The sequence below is a fragment of the Molothrus aeneus genome, chromosome 2, assembly GCF_037042795.1.
Source record: "Molothrus aeneus isolate 106 chromosome 2, BPBGC_Maene_1.0, whole genome shotgun sequence".
NCBI classification, from domain to species: Eukaryota; Metazoa; Chordata; class Aves; order Passeriformes; family Icteridae; genus Molothrus; species Molothrus aeneus.
In genome coordinates, this window is record NC_089647.1 from 90716482 (window position 1) to 90739101 (window position 22620).

Below are 22620 nucleotides of genomic sequence, written 5' to 3' on the forward strand. Positions count from 1 at the left end.
AGCTAACCCTAAAAGTAGATTCTTAAAGATACTGGTTTTTTTCAGTTTTCAAAGTAATGCAGGCATCTCCTTGCCCTAAGCTCACTCTATGTGAAGAGTGAAATGATTATACTCCTCTGAAGTTGTGTTGTTTAATTGCTTGTTTTGCAGACATAGATGAATGCACAGCATCAGCAGACATCTGTGGAGAAGCTCACTGTAAAAATTTAATAAGCTCATATGAATGTCTTTGTGATGCAGGCTACAAGTACGATGACGTGAGAAAAACTTGTCAGGGTAAGCCCAAGAAATGTGTTAGCATTTATGATATAATTTAAATCTGTAGAACCCCAGAAATTTAGTTTCAGTAAAAGCTTTTTTTATTTCTTTTTTAATCTTGCTTACACATTGGAGTTCTGTTCCCTTTCCCTAGTTAGGAGTGAGTTTGCAGTTTGCGGTCACCTTTGAGTTCATTGAGCTTGCTGTCATCTTTGAGTTCAGTGAGTTTGCAGTCACCTTTGATGTCTTGAATCGAGCTGTATGAGCCAAAGTACTGAGATTTTTTGAAGTTTCAACAAGTGCAAGATCTGGTGAAAGTTCAGAAGCATCTGTGCATGTTGCTGTCTCTCTTCATAGGACAAGAAAAGTTACAAAGTAGTAGCTCTTTTTTCAAAACCTGTCTTGTGGTATTACTCTGAACTAGGAATTTAAGATGTACTGGAACCATGCAGAGTTCTGCTGGCTACACTGCCTCAAGCTTTCTCAACAGAGTAAGTTTTGGAAGTATTCCAAAACCAGCATTGTTCCCTGCCTTTTGTCTAAGTTAATTCAAATCACACTCCAACCCGTCCTGTTGGGCATTAAGTGTTAAACTCTGCCTGAAGAGATCCCTGTGGACTGTCACAGTTTGCTTTCCTGCATTTGTTTGTGAAGAAGATAAAAAATAGCTGAAGAAAAAAAGAAAAGAAAACAGTAAATGAGAAACTTGGGTTTTATATGCAGTCCCTGTCTGCAAGGAGCAGAAGCCAGTCACTACAGGCATAGCAGAAGGGGCCTGAAGGGAGGAAGTCTTGTCTAGGAGTTAAAGCCCAGGGCTCTGCTCCAGCAGACAAGTAGTTGAGTTCTGCTTCCAGCCTTCCCACTGATTTGCTATGTATCTTTGGGCAGCTGGAATCTGTCTGTGAAAATAGATTTCACAGAATAAGCTGAGTTGGAAGGGACCCACAAGGATCCAAGGATAGAGTCTTAACTCCCAGCCCTGCACAGCACCATCGCCAACAGTCACATCATGTACCCAAGACCATTGTCCAAATGCTTCTTGAGCTCTGTCAGGCTTGGTGCTGTGACCACTTCTCTGGGGAGCCTGTTCCAGTGTCCAACCCCCCTCTAGGTGAAAAACCTTTTTCTAATATCCAACTTAAACCTCCCCTGACACAACTTCAGGCCATTCCTTCAGTTCTGTCATGTTTAAACAAACTCAGTGTTTTTATCTCTCTTCTTCACTGGTCTTATGTAGATATAGATGAATGCAAAGAACAGCTCTGTGAACAGACCTGTGTCAATTCACCAGGGAGTTACACCTGTCATTGTGATGGCAGAGGGGGAGTGAAGCTTTCCCAGGACATGAATACATGTGAGGTATGTCACTGTTCATTGCTGTAACTGCAAACAGACCTTTACTTTACAGCACTCTCTGATTCTCTTTCTGCTCTGTGAGGAGAATAAACACTCAAAAATGTGTTTTGATTATAGAACATCATACCATGTGTGCCTTTTGCTGTTGGAAGGAGTATTAAATCCTTGCACCTGGGGAGGATGTTCAGTGGCACTCCTGTTATCAGGCTGCGCTTCAAAAGGAAACAACTGACAAGGTGAGGACAATTTAGAATGACAGTGAAATGCTCTAACTGGCTTTGATGCATGCAAGGGAATTTTGTTACAATAATAGTTGACCCTACATTCATCATTATTTGCTTGGATTATGAAGTCCTGTTAGGCTAAACATTACCTAAAGCAGTAATTAAGAAAGGCAGCCTTGACCACAGAGCTGTTAGGATAATTACTGAAATATAGTATTGTATTCTTAATTCTTGATGATGTTTTAAAAGCTGTACTCACATCTTAAGGCTTTCAGGAGTGCATTAAAAGCTAGTATATTTTAACAGAGCTTTAGAGCTGCTAGAATTGATGCTATCTGTATGGAAAGTACTCTGTGGTTTTTGAACTCTGCATAACTAATTTATTTCTTGGCACCTGTGCGGTCAGACTTGTGGCTGAGTTCGACTTTAGAACCTTTGATCCTGAAGGTATCCTTTTCTTTGCTGGAGGCCATCAAGACAGCACATGGATAGTGTTGGCTTTGCGCAAAGGACGGCTGGAGCTGCAGCTGAAGTACAGCGGGGTGGGCCGCGTCACCAGCACCGGGCCGCTCATCAACCACGGCATGTGGCAAACGGTGAGCCCAGACCTGCTGGGTCCCACTCCTTCCTGGCCTGGTTGGGATGCACTCATCAAGTGCAGATAGACTCTGTGTATTCCTGGGAAAATGCTTCTCCAACCTGTCTATCTATTAAAGGCATGCCAGTATGTTATACATTCCAAGGTGAAAATATTTTTCCTAGGAAATTGAATTATACTTTATATCCATTGTAATATACACTGCATCTCTAATTTGCACAACCAGAGCAACCACTTGCACAAACAGTGTCTTTGAGATGCAGTAGGGCTAAGATGACTCACATCAGTTCAAGAAGATGCCCTCTGGCTCAGGGCTGGAAGTCAGATAAAGAGATCCTTCCCTCTTACTGTTCTTTTAAGAAAGTTTCCAAGTGTGTTTGGGGGGGGGGGGGTGTGTTTGCTTTTGTTTATTCCTTCATTTGTTTAGTCACAGGCCTCCGATTTTCTGAGGCCTTGACAAATCTCTTATGCTTCATTATACTTTCTATAAAGTCTTCAGGCCTGTTTATATACAAAATAGACTGTTTCCCTTGTAAAGATATTGGGGTCTACTATAGCATCAGGGAATTCCAAAAAAAGGTTGGAAGAGATCTCTAAAACCATGAAGGCCAACTGTCAACCCAGCAGTACCACTGTAACCCCTAAAGCATCTTTTTATTGATACCATAATCCCAGCAATCTCATGAGATTGTAAGGATTGTGAGGGCTCATGTTCTTCTTGGCACTCTCACAAAACATCAGCTGGTGATTTTGGGAGCATTATGGCTGTTGCCATTTGTGCCAGGATCGTGAAAAACATGCTGCAGTATGAGCTACACTAGATGAACAGTTTATACATGCTTTCTCACTTCTGCCTTTTCCTCTCCTTTCATTTTTTCTTACTTAATTAGTTCTTTTAAGTTGATGTGCCTCTTGGGGAGTGGGTGGGAAGTTCTCAGCTAACTCACATATGAGACAAATGCAGATATTGGTAACTGTGAATAATTTTCTGGTTTACATTTTTTAGTATATAAAAGCTCCAAATGATACATTAAAGAAATTAGCAAAGTGGGAAAAAATTGTTTCTAATTAATAAATGAAGAAGTCCTTGAATACATTTACTATCAACCACTGACATTTGGTAATGCTTCCAGGAGATGAGGTGATGTTTGGTTCAGTTCCTTTAATGACAGTGAAACAATTTTAGATTCCAAATGGAGAACTGTAGAGGTTCACTGAAGCTGTAGATAAAATGTGTGACATGCTGTATCTTTACATATAGGAATAGCTTCAAGCCAGTTCTTACTGAATTTTGTAGTAAGAGTTGTTCTGCTAATTTGAAATAGGACAATTGTAATTGCCTGCAAAGAGAGGATGGTGACAGAAGATGTGAAAAGCAGAGTGGATGCCACTGGAGTGACTTGGGAGTCACAAAAATCAGCAGTTGTCAAGCTAATTCATTTAATAGAGGAGCTAACACACCTGCTAAGTGCCTGACCTCATTATGAGAAAATCACAAACTAGCCCATATTAGTTTGAGGGGGACACAGCTGAAATGTGTTTTCTTTTTTCAGGGAGAGAAGGCAGTGTGATGAAAGTGTCGTGTTTAGGCAAGAATTAAATGTCTCCTGCCAGCTATCAGTGTCAGGGCTCTCATCCCCAGGTACCATCCTAACCAAGAAATTGCCTGGCTGAGTGGCTGCAGCAACACACCTTGCACATTTTCTGAGGGATTGTGTAAATCCCCCAGAAATCCTTCCCCAAGGCTTTTTGGGACAGTAAAGACCAAGCTGTGGGGCAGGTGGGCAGGAGCCACACTGATGGGGTGGAGGCAGAGGTGTCCCTGCAGCCAGGGCATCATCCTGCGTGTGGGCTGAGCAGTGCCGGAGGCACGGATAGTATGGCACGAGTGGAGGAGAGAGCAGCATGCTCTGCTGCCACAGGAATGGACCTGGAGCAGGGCAGGGGCCATAATTCTGGTGACTGTCTCCCAGAGTGAAACAGTGCACTGCTGATACTGCCCCAAAGCAGAAGGATTTACCCACTGATGAACAGCAGCAGGAGGAGGGAACTTTTAGTCTCTTGACTTCCTATTTTACACCTTTGAGATCTGGGACCTTGCCTGGTTTGCTGGGAGGCTGTTGATTTCTCCTTTCCCTGCTGTATTTTCTTATCTCTTGTTTTCATCCAAGAGATACTTGGCTCTCTTCTGCTTGACATCTAGTGTCACACACCTCTAAATGCCATTTAATCTGTATGGCTGAGTGATACAACTGTAAATATGTTCCTACATTTTATCCCCTCCTACATTTCTCATTTTTCTCTCTCTGGCATGGTTTTTGATTTAGGAAATCCTGTTAAAGGATTTCTTTTTACTGTCTCCTATTATAAAACATGTAGCCACATATTTCATTTTGAGCATGGACTTGTGTGTGTACTTTGCAGCCTCACTTTCTATGAAACTCAACCCCAACAATCTTCAGATGTCACAGTCCAGGCTTAAGTGCAGTTGTGAGCTTTAGTCTGCACTTCAGTATGCACAGAATCAAGCCCTTAGTTTTGGCTAGATCTTTACCAGAGGACTTTGGATACTAGAGAGAACTTCATATGGGTTGTGAGAAAATAGCAATTTTACTATTTAACTTACAGCAGATGGAAAAGCAACGACTATTTAAAAGCAAAAGACATGAAAAAGCACCAGCAGTGTTCTCATCTCTTGAGTAAAAGTTGCATACTTTCACTGAAATACAATGGCATTTTCAAAACTTCAGGCCAATATTTCTACCTAGGTATTTTCTCTGGTGTTAATCCTTCCTAAAATATTTTGCAATGAACATTGAAACAGCATTGAAAACACAAACAAGCAAACCCCAGGAAAGACTTTTAATGTGGTTATTTGTGTGTAATGCAGCTGGATGAAGTGGCACGTATGACATTATGATAGTAGAAAATGCACTTGCCTTCTGTTTGTTTTGCATTTCCAAAAACAGTCATCATTTTGTCTTATTTTCAGAGTTTAGTTCTGTTCTGGGGACACAGTCTGGTTAGCAAAAATAATAACTTACCTGCACTGTTAAATGTCAGGGCTGAAAGTTAAGCAATCACAAGGTTGGTATTTGGTTTTAACCCTGCAGCTGACTGCCGGTCTGTCCCTTTTCAGTGCTGTCCACTTGCTTTTCAGCAAACAGTGGACAGGCTGGCTGTGTGCTATGAGCCATCCAGGGCATGAGTCCAAAACACAAAGCTGCCTGCCCTTGCTATGGCTAACCCTATGGGAACCCTTAGCTGTGAGAACTGTCCTCCTGAATGTCCCTAAGCCATGGTGGCAGGCAGCAAGCAGCTTCTCCTTGCCACAAGAGTAGGGAATTGGAGCAGGATGCTAACTACTGAAATGCTTCCTCTTTTGGTTTATAGATGATGCTGGTGCACCAGCAATTAAGCTTTGACTATAAGAAGCAGGAGCTTAAACAGCCAGAGGGCATTGTAAAGTAGGCAGAATGTAATTTCCTAAACTGGAATCTGTTGAGAATTCCCACAGGGATTAACCCCTTCTCTTATGGAAGTTTTCACTGATTTGTGTTTGCTTGTATTAAAGATCAGATGCAGCTAAGAACTCAGAATTTTTTTTATTTATATGTTATTACTTGCTGTACAATCTAATTAAATTTTAAAAGGCCCTGAATTCTGGTGGCTCTGTAAGTAGCAGTGTTTCTTCACAGTATGGGCACTGCTGCAGCTGGCTATTCCCAATTCCCTTTTGCTCTGTGCCTGCCCAGGGTCTGTGCCAGGAGCAGGAAGATGCTCGGTGCCAGCTCCTTGTGGCACTCCACAGCCTGGAGCATCAGGGCAGTGGTGATCATGACACTGGGCAGAGGTGTCTGTGTGAATTTTTGGCTACACAGCCTGTGGGCTTATGTTCCCACACACTGAATGGGCTTCACAGCCATCCAATACTCAAAAAAGCCTATTTGAGACTGGCTGGTGTGTCTCCATGAAATGCAGTCTGGAGATGTAGGTGCTACTTTAAACAAGCAAGCTACAGACAAATAAATTCATGTCCTGTAGGACGTGGCACAGAGCAACACACCAGGTGGAAACAGTATTGTAGCAATATAAATCAGATTGTACTGGAATTCACAAGAGAAGAAAAAGGTTCATGAGAGGAGGAAAGTCTGTGAATAATCTTTCCCACTATCAAATTCACTTAATCTTGATTACTGAAGGCTGCAATCCAAAGGGAGTGCCCAGGTACAAATCTGCTCAACCCTGTCCTCCTTTATGTTACAGCCACAGCACAAGAGCTCAGAATGGCTGATAAGAGCAATTTTGGGATTTGACTGTATTTGCTAGTCAAAATACAGAAAGAAAGATGCTCAGGACCTGGCCTGCTAGCAGGAAGAGGGCAAGACATGTCTAAACATCCTCTGAAACAGATAATTGGTTTGTACAGCAGCTCACTGATAGAAGCAGCTTCTGGGTGTCCCAGGGAACAGAGCTGTACAGATGAAGAGTGAGTAGGTGGAGTATCTGTCATAGAGTGGGAAGAAGATTATGAAATAGTGGAGGTGTGTTCCTTTCTTTACAGAAGGATTGGGACTGTCTTCTGCTACAGCCAGAGAACACCCCACTGGTAGCAGGACCCATGTTCAAGGCAGCAGAATCTTGGCTGCTGGTCAGTCTGGTGCATCAGCTTTGGGCTTCACCTTCTCTCCCTCCACAGAAGCTTTATAGTGCTTCTTTTTGCACCCTGGTCATAATCAAAATGATGAAATCTTTTTGAATTTTTGGTGGTAATAGAATCTTCCTAGAAGCAGCTTTTCAGAGACATGGAAGGAAAATTTGCAGATGCTTTTTTGAGAGAAAAGTTATTGCCTATTACACATTTTTATTACCCTCTCAAAAATTCCATTCTGTGTTGTGCTTTTTGAAGAGGTTGATATTAAAAGACTGGGTCTGCGAGGCTTCTGCATTATCTTACACCGATCCAACAAAAGACATCTTGTTTGTCCTTCCAGCTTTTCCTTTCTCATGCAGTTGCAATAGGAAGTTTGTCATTAATAACTCATTACTGCATTTACATTTTACATAAAGCAACCTACAAAAGTCATGTATTTAATCCACTCACATTTTTCTGTAGCTGTTTCGAAGTAGGTGGACTGTCTTCACCATTACGGTTAATCACGGACTGCTTTCTAGAGTAGATTTACATATCAAGGTGGAATGTAACTTAAAAGGTGAACAAAGAGGCTTGGGGACTGAAAATATTCCTTTATCTTGGGGATTTCACTGGGGTCTGTCCTGTACCTGCAACTGCAGATACTAAGTTCTATTCATACTTAATAACTCAATTTGGAATTTTACTTTTTCAGATCTCTGTTGAGGAACTTGAAAGAAATTTGATTATAAAGGTCAACAGGGATGCAGTTATGAAAATAGCTGTCTCAGGAAACCTGTTTACACTACACAAGGGAGTGTACCAGCTGAATTTGACAGTAGGAGGCATTCCTTTCAAAACAAAGGACCTTATTCTACCAGTAAGTATGGCACGATAACTTCTGTTCCTTTGCATGCCTGAAGGGCTTGAGTTCATCTTCTCTTGGAGTAATGTAGGTCCTTCCTAAGAGCAGTTCAACCTGCCCTGAAACAGGTGGAACTATCACCTTCTGGATACAGCTTTCAGTCCATTGACTATAGCAGGAGCCTAAGCCAGTAGCAAAGTTGAGTCCCCAGATTTTTTGATTGGTAAGTTTGGGTGAGATGTATCCCACCTGCAGAGTTAGGGCACAGCAAAACTGGAGCACATGACAAAATCCACAGTGGTCATGCTGGCTTGGAGAGCAGGAGTGGCCTGGGGAGGGGTCAGTGGGCACGGTGCTGTGTGAGGGTGCCACTGTGCCTACTAAGTCTGGAACCAACATCAGGGGCACTCTTTGTGTTGTGACCAAAGTTTGTTCTTCACGTCTAACAAATCACAATTTGCTGCATTTGTTTGCTGTGTCACTATAGTGAGACCCAAGGAAAAACAGAAGCTTATTTTTATTTCCTCCTCATTGAAGTAGATACAGCATATGGATAAAAGTTAAGGCAGTCCTTGGGTAAGATTGGATGATTGCTGTGTTTCTGGAATAACTGCTGCTCAGGCATTTTGAATGCCCACCACAAGCAGAATTGGCACCTTGAAATCCAAATTTGCATCTCTTTATTCCTAAATTGGGTGACAAGCTTGAGGCTTTGTGACTGGGAGTGCAGCAGCTGAGCCTCACAGCTCCTGTGCCTCACCAGAAGTCATTCAGGGCCACTGCTTGTCAGAAACAGTAAGCCCAGGGTGTAGTCAGAATCTAGGATTGAGGGCCAGAAACTCCTCAGGTTTTTATCCTGGCTCAGACACTTAATTCTCTCTCTCCTTCACTTAATTGGGGGTAGTGGTGCTGATTTAAAGACTTTGCAAGAAGCCTTCTCTTTACACACTGACTCACATTTTAATGCTGACATTAGGTACAGAATAGCCTAACTAGAAGCTGGAAGGAATGAGGTTTGTACAGAGTGGTGTGCCAGTCTTGTGGTGCAGGCATCCCTCCTTGAGCCAGAACCCAAAAACTTATACCATGATCAGCTCCAAGGTCTGTCTTGTGTGTCATGCAGGCTGTTTGCAATGACAAAAAGGATTGGGATTTTCAGCCTTAAGTTAGCCTCCAGCATTTGCCATGCTGAATTATGGAGCTCTGGCTACAGAGCATTAGAAATAAGTTGTATTAATGATGGGCAACACATAGAGGAGCTTACAGAACCAATACAACCAAACCAGCACCTGCACTAGCTAGTGCCCTTCTGGCCTCTGGAGACAAGCTGAGCTCAGGGGAGTTTCCTGGGGAAATACTGACCACTCACTTGGGGCTGCAGGATGGGGGTTGCTGCCTTTTGGTTTGCATGTGCATGACACATCAAAATGATTTCTACTGTTTAGTATGATAATATAACTCAGTATTCCTTTGCACACAATTCCTCTTCACTGAACAATCATTTGAGGCCTGAGATGCTGCTTTATCTTCCCAGATAAACCCTCGGCTGGATGGTTGCATGCGGGCATGGAACTGGCTGAATGGGGAGGACACCTCCATCCAAGAGACCATAAAGATGAATGAAAAGATGCAGTGCTTTGCTGTAGCAGGACGAGGCTCTTTCTATCCTGGCCGAGGTTTTGCTGTGTTTAATCTTACTTACAGTAAGTAGGCTGGGATTTTTTATTTCTGACCTGTTGTCCTGCCATTAGCTATACCTGGTTAATAAACCAAGTGTTAAAACTTAGGTGTGTGCCAGACTCACTGTTGATTGATGCAGAAAAGATTAAACTTGTGGTTCTTAGTGAAGGAAGGCCTGTAAATGATAGCTCAAGCCAGTGCAAATATGGCCAGCAGGGATTAGGTTCTTTCTGTGTAGCTTCAGTAATACATTTCACAGCCAGACTGGCTCCAGCTCATCCTCAGCCTTTGAGGCTTTACACCTCTCTGTCAGCAGCTTAGGTGCTTCCAGTCCTTTACCATTGTTTCCTGCTCAACAGGGAGACCTGCAAGCCATACTGCTGTATCTTGAGATGATGATAGACAGAAAAATTAATATTGTCTATTGTCTTGGATTCACTTTTAATCATGGGCTGTCGTTACTTACACTTGGGACAAATGCACTAAGCATATCTCTGATAGAAGCCAATGAAATTGGCATACAGTAATAACAGGTTTCAAATCAAACTTGTCCATACTAATGTAGCACTCAAAAAGGCACCTTTTATTGCTCTAGATTATTGTGTTTGCTTATCTGTGTAATCAGCTATCAGTATTTCTGAACCCACACAAATGCTGACCATCTATTTTGGTATGGTGTGTAAGTCCTGCTCTGCAGGAGCCATCTGTTCAGTGTTATGTGGATTTTTCTGCTGTGCCATTGTAAATTAGGGAGTACCAGGTGTCTGTCATATTACTTAGCATGGGGATTTAAAAGTTGCAAAGACAAGGCAGCATCTAAAATGCAGGTGAAGTGCAGATAAGGCCTCAGCACCTGCATTTTTTTCCAAACAATCATTCTCTTTTTTTCTTTTTTTTTTTTCTTTTTCCTTTGCAGTGGTAAGCCCTATAAAGAATGGATTATTGTATTTCAAGATGTGGTGAACTAGCAGAGGTAATAGTCCTGTTGCAGGAGGTTGCAGGAGCAGGTTGATGTCTTTCTTTGCAGCCTGCATTACCTTTTAAATTATTAGGGTGCTGAGGCAGTAAGAAGATACCAGAAAATTTAATTCAGGGTTCAACAGGTGAAATAAAACATGTTACACTTTTGGGAGATTGGTGATCAGGAAGAGTTTGAGTAGGTGATGAGTGTAGTATGTATTGTATTATAAAATTCTTGAGTTTAATACAGGCTTTCATAGAAATGTTTCCTGCATGTCAAATTTCAGCTCAGTTTCCTCAATGATCTTTGGACAGACTGGTTCAAAAACTGGTTTTCGATTGACCTATCTTGCAGCAGTTCTTTGAATGTGTCAGATTGGCAGCCAGGAATTGGGAATTTGACTAACTCTTTGTGATAAAAAGCTTTATGTTATCCTTTGACATTCTGAAAAGCAGCAGAATGCATAAGGTAACAAGAGGAAACTGATGCCATTTTCTTGTCCAATTTTATGTTCAAGTGCTTTGGAATAATTTTTTTTAAATTAAAAAAAAAAGTGGCAGTCCCTCCAGATGCTCATCTGCCTATGGTCTTCTCCAGGGAGAAACTGAACAGCTTACCCATTTGACACATTGTCCAATGAATTTCTTTTTCTGCAGTGCAACCTTCTTCTGGAAATGAAACCAAGACAAATTGGGAAATTGAAGTAAATGCTGTAATTCAGCCAGCAACAGATACTGGTGTGCTGTTTGCCCTAGTTACAGAAGAAGCATCTGTCCCTTTATCACTATCTCTGATTGACTATCACTCCACAAAGAAACTGAAGCAACAGGTACAAACAAGTATTTCTGTAGAGAAGTTTCCTTGCTCTTTCCTGGTAACTGGAAGTCAATTTCAAAAACAGCTGTCAGATTTGCTGCCTGCCTTATCATTTGTCCCACCTGTTCAGAGCATAGTCTGAAACAACAGTGCTTGCCTGAAGTTCTGCCTTTTACAGGTGTGTGTCAGATACTCATAGGGGCCTCTTGGCAAATGTGGCCTAGGTAAAAGATAGAACTGCTCTCTTGAATGCAGTCATATTTTTTTTTCTGGTACAGAAACTGTTTAGTGCCATAAACCAGGGATTTCCATTCTTGCTTATCAGTACCTGTCCCAAAGAAGCCAAGAGACAGGCTCTAGGTGTGGGAAAGGTGCTGGGAAAAGCCAGTCATGGTGGAGTGTTGAAGATACTTTGCAATGGCATTCATAACAAAGGGCTAAATTCTGGCATTCCACAAGGGTAACCCAGGAAGGATTTCACTAAATCCCATGAGCCAATTTTCATTTATAGTACAGCAGCTCCAGTTGGTTTGTCCCCAGTGCAATATAATGATTTCTGCAAGACCCACTAAGAACCCTCTCTGAGAAAACACGGTTTCAAGAATTAGTCCCATGGTTCATTTGTTTTTCATCTGTGCAAATGAGCTCAGAACACAATCAGCAATAGTAATAAGCCTAATTCTCTGGAGGCTCTGCAAAATATTTGTAATGAAGGGCACATTGGGCTCATCTTGGTACTGGGTAAGTGTAGCTAGGTATTTTTCTGCTCATTGCCTGTTTTTCTTTCTTTCCCTTGCTGTTCAGTTTGTCATCGTGGCCTTGGAGAACACAGTTGTGTCCAGACTGGCAATAAATCTCTGTGATAAAAAGGAACACTCTGTAGATGTCCTCCTCAAGAAAGATCACTTATCCCTGAGGGTGGATGGGCTAGCAGGAGAGAGTGAACTAAGCATCTCTGAGTTGGAGGACAGTCTGTCCATCCTGGAGAGCTCTTTGCAGTCAACAAAGACATACGTGGGAGGATTGCCAGGTGAGCCTCCAGTTTTGTACCATGGACCACAGACTTCCAACTCTCTTTGCTGAGCTGGGAGTCAGGAACACTGTTTCTGTTCAAGCTGTGAGAGTCCTTCTCTGTTTCTGCTTGAGCAGGCTTTGTCTGCAATGCAGGAACATAATGGATCAGGGATTGCACTTTGCTTGAATGATTGTGTCCTTCTGAGGGCAGCTGGAGGCAGAAATAGAAAGAGGAGGTTTTGCTTGTTCAACAATAAGAATGATTTAATAATTTATAATGATTTTTTATCATTTAATAATGATTTAAAAATAATGATTGCTGTAAACTGGGTTATTACCTTAAACCCGGTAAAATCCATAGGAGCTGGGCTACAGGTTCCTGCAGTGCTCCATTAATGTAGTGAATCCATGGGAGCACTCCTTGAGGGGACTACTAGGACCTCAGGGGGTTTTGCCTGAAACTTGGGAAGCCCAGTGTGGGGATTGTCCCTGGCTGATGCTCTTTGAAGTGATTGCAGCATGACACAGTTAACAGACTGCCTCCCAGCCAGGGGCATGTAGGCCACAACCAAGGGGTTAACACCATTTATAGTGTCTCTGGCTTTTCAGCAGCAACAGGGCTTCTTCTGGAAGGTCAGTTTGCTCCTCTCTTCTGAACCTGTAAGATCAAACTTTCATCTTTCATCTCCCAAGTTTGGGAGTTTGTTTCTTGTTCTGCCTGAACAGGTTTATCAGTCCCTTCTGCTGAGGAATGCTATTAAAGGAACACTTATGTCTCTGATGCACATGATGCCAGCAGCTAAGCAAAATCTTGCCCTTACTTGCCCAAGCAAGGGAGAGGTACAAATGTTGGCCTCTTGTGAGGTGCTGAAGCAGTCAGGCTGGAACAGGGTGGCTGAGGTGCCACAGGTACTAGGACACATGGTGTGGCTGTCCCCACCAGGAGCAAGAGTTTACAGAGGATTTATGCTGATGATGCAAATGGCTCCCAGTCACACCTGAAAGGGGCAGGCCGCATACTCTGGGGCATTCACACAGTGGCAGGAAGGAGGCTGAAATCCCAAACGTGGCATTTTCTACTCTCAGATTAAATTATCTAAGATGGCCATTGCACAGGCAATAGAGGTTGCCTGCTTTCTTTTAAGCTGCTCTCAGATGCACAGTGGAGGTTTCCACAGCTCAGAAATCATCCCATTCTGTCACTGTCCCAGGTTCTCTGTGGTTTAGACTACCTGTGCTGGGTGCAGCCCTGGTTTTCATTTGCCAGAGCTAAGGGTGAGATACCATGGCTGTGGCAGCTCAGGCTCAGCTGGATGCTGTAGGTTTAGCTGCTATCCCCCCTTTGATCTGTTGTGCTTAGCAGCAGGAATTTCTGCCAGCACTCTGCTTTTGCCATTGAGAGGAACCCAGCACTTGCATGAGAAACACTGTCATTTGCCAAATAAATAAACATTTCAGCACTTCAGTTGGATTAATCACTCTGGGTTAAGTAACAATACCGAATGGTCAGATTTAAGTCAGTTTGGCTCATTCAGATTTTGAAAACATTACGTAGTTTTTAGTTTTTCCATGCTTCCATACCCTGTGGAAAAAACAGTATAGTGGTCAAACTTCACATCTTTATTCCATTTGTCACAAAGAAAGAAAGAATTCTGGATCCAAATATGTATTAAACCTGATCCTAAGCACAGCTAATATTGCAGATGTGAAAGAAATACTACTTAGAGTTTCAACAGATAAGAGAGAACATGTAGACATTAATTACATTTTCTATAGGCTTTTCAGTTCTGGTAAATCCTAAATTATGTAATTTATGTGATGCATAGGTGATTTTTCAGAAAATATGCATTTCACCAGGTGAAGGAACCTTTAAACTAGGCTTTCAAATCTTTACATGACCACATTTTGGACAGATCCATTTCTAGTCATAACAGAAAATGAAATATTTCACATAATTTAGAATACAATGAAAAAAATTAATTTCTTTTTAATCTCTTACAAATTCATCTGAAAGCCCACACTGTCTTTCAGTCAGCCCTGTGGCACATGTAACAGCAATCTGCCTGTCTCCTTAGATGAGTCTTCAAGTTGTTAAGTCACAACTTCAACTCTTCTGACTCAAAATTTAGTTTACATTCCTGTAAGGTATTACAACAGAGATGCTGCATTCCTTCAGCAAACTTTGCAGATAAACTTTGGCAAATGGGGAGGAATGGGAAATAGATAACATCATAAATAAAGCAACTACTGAGCAATGGTAGCTCTCCCCCAAGAAGCTGAAGAGGTTTATAGTATTTCTTTGTGGCTTACAGATCTCCCACAAATGTTCTCTCTCCCACTCAGTCCTAGATTCTGTCTGAACTGTGTCTGAGCACATCAGCCCTGCATATCTCCAGGCAGAACACTTTAAATTTCATATAATCTTGGGTCAACAGGACAACCTATTGTTCAAGTTGTCCTTGCTTCGATGTAAAGATAAGTGATTTATTTAGCTGCCTGAATCACTGTGAAGTTAAATATTCTTTGAGGTGCTCATTATTTTCCATTGCACAACCAGTTTGATTGGGTCAGCTTTGGGTTGTAAATAAACTAAAGACCTTTGGGGAAAGGTAGAGGACAGAGCTCATGTAGATTTTCTTGTTGTTATGTTACTGTACTGAGTTTTTGTTTGTTTACAGTCAGTGTGTGTATGATAATTACAGAAGTTAGTAGTAAGATTGACTAATTTCCTCTAGTCTATTGGATTGTACTTGGATTGTAGTGTCTTCTTCCTTGCCATCTGTTTTCTGTCTCTGGTAAACTGATTAAAAGAACAGTGGATCTCCACAGTAAAAATTAGTCTCATTAGTCTGACCAATTCAACTGATGCATTCCAGCACCTTGCTGATGAAGGCCAGCAACCTTCCTGTGCTCCTACACAGCAAAACCATGGTAAAGATAAGTCCAGCAAGTGGTAGAGGCAGCATATGGGAAGTGCTTTCCTGTCATAAAATTCTTCCCATAATCTTTTGGAAGCTATTTTGAAGAGAAAGAACATTAGAGGGAGGTCTAACATCTCCACCAATAACAAAGCAGAGTTCAGAGATGGAGAGGGGGAAAACATGGGGCTGTGTGAACACATTGTGCCACTGCAGTGAAGCTGTGCAGCACAGGTTTCATCCAGGAGGCCTTGCAGAGGCACAGAGCAGCTGAGGAAGGGTTCAGCCTGGGAGAAGGGCTTTGGTGCACCAGAACAGATGGTGTTTTTCCTCACGTCTGGGATTGTGCTCTTGCCTTCTGGCAAGGGGGCAGGGGGAGGTAGAAATGCCAGCATGGGAAGAGGTGAGCATGAACTCATTGAGCCACAGCCATCTGAGCCTAGGCAGGGCAGGTGTTTACTTAAAGGCAGCTGTCAGAGACATTTATCTCCCCTTTCCGACAGACGTTCCTGTCACCTCCACTCCGGTCACCGCCTCCTACCATGGCTGCATGACCCTCAAGCTGAACAACACGGCACTGGACTTGGATGAGGCTCTCTACAAGCACAGTGACATCACCTCACACTCCTGTCCTCCAGTCCAGGAGGGTCAGTAGGTACCACTGCAATGCGAAAGTTTTATACTCAGAAACTTTCAGTGCTTTTCTTTTTTTAAAAGATATAAATTATTCAGATCTACCGCACTGCGTGTATAGTTTCTCTTAAACACTGAAGTTATGTAGAAGCTACTGATCCTTATGTCAGATTGATTATTGAAATACTCTTTGCTTTGAGGTTTAAAGGTTGTAATATATTTGTAAATAGTTCAGAAGACTAATATTAAATAAGTCAAAAGTACAGAATGTACTGAAAGTGAATACTATCTTTAGACTGTAAGAGACAGTTTCATCTGTAATGTGGGAAACCTGGTAATATATGAGTGTGGACTGGAAGAAAAATAATAATTCTGTATTATTTTTTATTACCAAACACTGCTTTCTGATTTGCAAAATATGAGAGAATAAAATATTTACATACAAGTTTTTAATTTACCTGTACTGAGATTATTCTGTATTCTGGTATTTGGAGACAGTGACTCAGACTGTGCCTGATTCTAGGGGTTACTCTGGGAGAAGGTGGGAGAGAGGGGAAGGGCTGGGTTTTTTTTTGGAGGTTGAGGGTTGGGGTTTATATGCTTCCATCAGTGTTCCATATCTTATCAGCTGCAGAGCAAATGGTGGCTGCTATTCTTATTGCTACAGCTTCTCTTTCTGGTACCACAGAAAAAAGACTCAGTTGTGACCTTTAGAAAAACTCTTGGTCTACAGAAAATGGAAAATGAAGTTGGGTCAGCAGGAAACATTTAGAAGGAAAGACTCAAGAAGTTGAAAGCCATACAGCTTTTGTGTCAATAGCTGCTGGAGTAAATGATGAGGTGTTGAGAATTGGGGAATATTATCTGGTGATGACATATTTTTGCTGCTGCATTTTTAGGTTGGCTCATTCACTGTGAGCCTAGTGGGAACAGAGAGGCTTGAGCTGTGAGAGTTAGCCAGGCTGAACTGCATGAGGTGAGAATATCTGTGGGTGTTTATGCAGGAAAGGTTTAGAGCCATAAAGTGTGTTCAACTTTTCAGCTATCTTTCTGAAGTTGGGATGGGCTTTGCCTAGTCTCTCTTGAATCACTTAAATCATGTTTTATTTGGTATTTTTCTTGCATCAAATTACTAAACTGAGTAATACTGGTATATGCTGTGGTAATATTGGTAATATGCTGAGTAATATTGGTATATGCAAAATCCGAGTATTGGGTGGCTAAGGTTACACCATCCTTCAGAGGATTAGCATGAAAAAAGTCTAATTCTACAAGGTCTTTTATAAATTATTCTTGGTCAGTCATGTTATGTTTTCCCTAAGCAGATAAGGAGATAACGCATTAGTCTAATAATCCTCATGTGCGGCAACATCTGTGTCCAAACTGTGAAGATACAACTGTCCCAGAGGAAAAGAGGCAAGAAGGGGAGGACTATTCCAAGCATATTTTCTAGCAAGGATCACTGCTTTATTTAGCAGAGAAGAGAAAGGTACTCTATTAGCCTTTAGACATGGCACCATAGCTTCTTATCACAAGTAAAACAATCAGCAGTGATGCAGTAGGGCAGAAAAGAACAGAACTTTATCACTTTGAACCAACCTACTCATTTATACTTGGAGAAGGACCTACTGCCAGCTCTGACCAGACACAAGTTTGAAAGGAAATTTCCCACTAGACAGACGGTGCATGGATAGGAAAACCCAGGCGTAGTTCTATGTTTTTGCTTTTTTTTAGTTGAGCAAGGGAAACCACCTTGTTCCTGAAAGTGCTTTATGTTACCACTGAGGACTCTGGATCAATTTGTGATCCAGTATGGGGCTGTAGTTTGGGCTTGTGCTGGAAACAATGCTGATAACTCTGGGATGTTTTAGCTGTTGCCGAGCTGGGGTTGCACAGTGTCAAGACCTTTTCTGTTTCTCACCCCACCAGTGAGGGGGCTGGGGATGCACAAGGAGTTGGGAGGGCACACAGCTGGGACAGCTGATCCCAAGTGACCAGAGGGATATCCCACACCATGTGGCCTCATGATCAGCACATAAAGCTGGGCAACAAAAGGGGAAGGGGAGGGACACTTAGAGTGATGGTCTTTGTCTTCCCAAATCACTGTTCCACGTGACATTTCCCAGCTTTTCCTGAAGATGTCTGAACACCTGCCTGCTCACGGGAAGTGGTGGATGAATTCCTTGCTCTGCTTTGCTGGTGTGTGCGGATTTTCCTTTACCTATAAAACTGTCTCTATCTCAGCCCATGAGTTTTCTCACTTTTACCCCTCTGATTCTCTCCCCCATCCCAGCAAGGGAGAATGAGTGAGTGGCTGCCTGGGGCTAGGCTGCCAGCTGGGGTTCAACAACTAAAATCTCCCATCTTTTAGACTTGGAGTAACTCCACTGAAAAAAATTACAGATTCGGAAAACACCTATTTTTAAACCAAGAAGATAAAACAAGCCCTGTTTTACTTTGTTCTTTTCAAATGAAACAATCTAGCAAAATAGTTTCATGTCTGGAATTTTGGTAAAATCTCTGTGGTAGTGCTGAAAAAACTACCATGTGGCATAAATGAATCACAAACACGCCTGACTTTTGTGTTAATGTAAGTGACACTATTTATGTGGCCAGAATTATTTTGGGTCCTGGAAACGTGAATCCTGTGGTATGTTGTGGTACTCTGCAGTTCCATACTAAATGTCATGTGTACAAGAGCATTTAATTCTCAAATTCAGAGCAGAAATTGCTCCCAAAGTTTGCATATGTGTGCATATATGTGTAGATGTTTTGCATAGACCACAATGCACCCTGACTCAAAATGTAGTTTAGAAGAGAAACTCTGAATTTCTCAGTCTGGAGAATGATAGAAGAGGTGGGGGGCAAGGGGGGGGAGAGTGTAAAGATAAATTTTTTTAATACCCTACTATAGTACCATACTGAAGAAAGGTTTGGAAGAAGAGGTAGCTGCAATAAGCATTCTTCCATTCCTTCTCAGTCACTTGCTTCAACCCAAGAGAAACATTGATTTCATCCTTGTTTAGTTAGTCTAGGTGTTCAACCCAAAGGGATCAAGTCTGTTCTGGACTTTGAGTCCTCAAAATGGACCCAGGTGGTTCCCCTGGTAGTATTCATAGCAAGTAAAAAGAAGTAAATGTGTAGCTCCACTTCATAATCAGAGTGACTGTGCTTTTCACAGCATGTATTTGCACAAGAACTAAGCATTTGGGATGCATTAAATTAATGTTTAAAACAAAACAAATGATCTCTTTTCTGACTTCTGTTTTTCTCAGCCACGTTTGTATAACTCACCTTGTCAACAAGGTGAGTAAGGCACCTCATCACCTTTGCATCTCAGAAAAACCTTAATTGAACAAAAGGTAGCTTTTATGGTCCTTATAAATTAATCTCTTTTCTTATGTGTATCAGTACTGAATCTGCTTTTTATACATAGAGGTAAAACACATGAATTAAGAGATATTTTTTGCAAGTTGCAAAGTGTTATGCAAAAGGATGATCACTCTTTTTTCCATTTTAAGCAGGTCTGATGGTGTCCCTTCCTTTCAAAGGAAACCGTCAAGTAAGCTGGTTTTGTTTATTTAGTTTTTTTCAATATCTTCATAATACAGAGCAGCTGCTTAAAATGTTAATGAGAAATACCTTCCATTCCTTGTTTTACTCTTAGGCATTTCAGGAAATTTCTAGAGCTTCATTGCTGTCTAGACTGTAAGATCTATGGAGCAAGCAGCACCAACACCCTTCCTGCAGGGGCAAAATGCAGTGAAAGGATGCAGCATTAAATGGGTTTTCATGCTGTTTGTAAGTACCCCTGTCCCAGAATAAGGCAAGTGTGTGCCAAAAGGAATCCCAGCTAATGTGAGGAGGCAGGGTGCAGACAACAGGGATATGGCTTTTTTCCTGTCAGTGGCACTGCCAAAGGTATTGTTGCTTAGCCTTTGGAGAAAATAAATACATTAAAAAAGGAATTGGGCCCCTTCATTCCTTTCATCCTTTCATTCACTCTCTTTCAGTCATTGTGAAATACCTGCATTAGGTCTTGGATTAACTTAAAAATAAATAAGAGGCATTTAACCTAAAATGGTTTTGCTTGTGGCGCTCTTTTGACCAGAAAGGAATTAATTTGAACACTAAAGTGTAGCCTAAAATACATGTCTGGAAATGGTATTTTTAGTGCATTAATGTGACATTTTATTATGAAGACTAGACTGGCACAAAGTTCAGCTAAAACAGTCCAAATAGAATTAGCCTTTCCATCTGAAACTTGAAAAGAGAAACTATTTGGTAGGGTACTTCTTCCTCTGTTCTTTTGTTTTCCTTTCCTTCCAAATATACACAGCCTTAGGATAGTATAAACATACACAGTGAACTTTATTGTAAAATAATTGCCACACTTTATTGGTACAACACTTTCACCAGAAGAGTTATTAAACACTACAAGCAAACAAACTCTTGCTACCCAAAATTATTGACTCTGGGAGCTCCCGGCTACTCACTCAGACAACACAGGCTAAAACCCCTCAATATTGGTTCATGAAAGCAGAACACATATCTGGAGTGTTTTCTTCATTTTTCCTCTTGAAGAAAATCTATTCTGCAGTGGAGTGGGAGGGAAACATCTCATGCTTACAGTAGCCAGAAAGTTCTACTACATCTGACTGCAGGCACACAGGCAGGTGACATGCCTGCCCTCACTGCTCCAGGGCTTTGCCCTGCTCACAGGCTAAAAGCAGAGTGGCAGTAACTCTGTGCTGGGCTCCTTTGGGAAGTCTAGTGCCTGCACAGCACAGTTTCCAGAGGTTTCTTTAAAACAAAAGAAAAGCCTACCAGCTACTAAAATAAATTCTTTGTTCTATGGTGCGTATGGTGGAGGCTTTTCCCCAGGCAAGCAGTAAGTTGGTGTATAGAGGGCTGGAGCATTTGGGGGAAGACCATAGCTGGAGCTGGACTGAGATGGAGGCTGAGTTTCTTCTGATAAAGAAATGTCAGTAGATGATGTTCCTGGGAAATTGCTGGCAGGCTGTATCAGACAAGGAAAAAGAACTTTTTCAGTAAAGGATTACAACCCCATTGCAGCTTTGTGTTGTTTGCCATGTGTTACATAATAAGCCCCGCAATTAAATTTCTCATGCATTGCAGCACAACATTAATTTTAGTTCTAAAGCTCCTGCTTAAATGTAGCAATGATGGTGTCTAGTGAAACAATGGATTCCATCTGTAACCCAGATCATTTTTAATAGACATTGTGCAGACAGCTAGGCAATACAGCAGAACAGGAATTTCTGCAGGAAAAGATGCTTGGCTTCCTGGGTGAGGCACAGCACCTGACTGACTGATTAGGTTACATGTAGCTGCTCCTTTCCAGGCCTCACTGTGAAATTTAAATTACCTCAGATGTAATTAATCTCAGTTATAATACTTGCATAATTATTTGCCAAATGCAGATTCCTCTTAAGAGAAAATTTTACAGGTGGGCATGTGTCTCCCTCTTTGGCAGTCAGCTGTGATGGGGCTTTGCCTGAAAAAGGCACATTAAATAAGCAGAGCTTAGGAAGCAGCTTATCTTCAGGAATAAGCAGGGTTCATTAAAACAAAAGAATGCATGTGGGGAATAATATTCTGGATAAAATCCTACTACTGCTTTAAACCAAGTTTTGTCACTGATTTCAAGAGGGTGAAGATTTTACTCCTCTCATATGATAGCACGTGCCAGTCTGTGAGCTTCATCTGAAGACTTGGACTCAGCTCCCCTCAAGTTCAGATTTAAAGTGAACTTAAAGTGCCTTTTTCACTTTAAAAAGTGGATCTTTTTCAAGTGAAATGAAAAATCTGGGCAAGTGATGTTCCCTGCTGCTAAAAAAAATTAATAGCCACAATCTAGAAAGCCAGGGCCAGGGCTGCCCTTGGACAATGGCATCTCAGAGCTGTCCAGGGCTGGCAGACCCCATGCCAAGATGTTTGCTTCCTCCATGGGGCTCCATGTGAGCAGGGGCTGCTGCCCTGGATCAAACCCTCCTGGCAAGGAGAATGTTGTCCTGCATTTGTACCACACAGTGCCTTAGTGAGTGAGAATGGGGACATCCCAACAGGAAGGCTTGTTTATGCCCTTTAACTCTCTGAGGCAGTGCAGGTACACTGACAGACCTGCTAGATACATCACCTCCAAACTTAGGTGTGGTGGGTTTGGGTTGGCTTGGGGCTTTATTTATTTCAGAGTTGTTGCTTCCCTCCCCTCTCAAACTGCAACCACTGCTTCCATCTGTTTGCCTGGAATTGTTTCTGCAGTGAGTTCTCTCTAGCAGGAATAGCTGGCACAACCCATAAGTCCTGTCATCACCAGCAGTCCCTGCCCAGCTAATCAGGACCATTACCTGCCCAGCTGGCTGGCCTGTTACCAAGACTAGTCGGGACTGAACTGTACCAGTAAGGGATGTATTATTTTGTTGGCACATGTCACAGTAAACAAAAGAAATGCTGGTTACATCCTTTCAAAATGCACTCCTGCTATCACCATTTCTTTTTGCCATATGGCTCATTTATTTTATAGACTTTGCCTCTCTGGCCAGCATTTATTCAGTGAGACATTGGATTCAGCAAAGGGTCAGGAATGAAATGTCATATATCTTTAACCTGAGATAATCCACTAGTGACTCTAAAGGGTAGA

The 22620-nt window shown here is 41.9% G+C and overlaps 2 protein-coding genes across 3 annotated transcripts in view; one reads left to right on the top strand and one right to left on the bottom strand.

Annotated features, from left to right (window-relative positions):
• GAS6 (growth arrest specific 6) overlaps positions 1-16409 on the top strand; it is a 39947-nt gene extending 23538 nt beyond the window's left edge. Inside the window, exons 7-15 of the mRNA XM_066545281.1 lie at positions 151-276; positions 1496-1617; positions 1732-1850; positions 2245-2434; positions 7785-7949; positions 9469-9637; positions 11232-11404; positions 12196-12421; positions 15827-16409. Of these exons, the coding sequence (XP_066401378.1) occupies positions 151-276; positions 1496-1617; positions 1732-1850; positions 2245-2434; positions 7785-7949; positions 9469-9637; positions 11232-11404; positions 12196-12421; positions 15827-15978 (1442 nt within the window). The 3' untranslated portion in view covers positions 15979-16409. The remainder of the gene's footprint in view (positions 1-150; positions 277-1495; positions 1618-1731; positions 1851-2244; positions 2435-7784; positions 7950-9468; positions 9638-11231; positions 11405-12195; positions 12422-15826) is intronic.
• A 3899-nt stretch (positions 16410-20308) lies between these two features.
• The window catches only part of TMEM255B (transmembrane protein 255B), a 69592-nt gene continuing 67280 nt past the window's right edge, over positions 20309-22620 (bottom strand). For both annotated transcript variants that reach the window (XM_066571610.1, XM_066571609.1), the window contains one exon: positions 20309-20976. In XM_066571610.1, the coding sequence (XP_066427707.1) occupies positions 20809-20976 (168 nt within the window). In that variant the 3' untranslated portion in view covers positions 20309-20808. The remainder of the gene's footprint in view (positions 20977-22620) is intronic.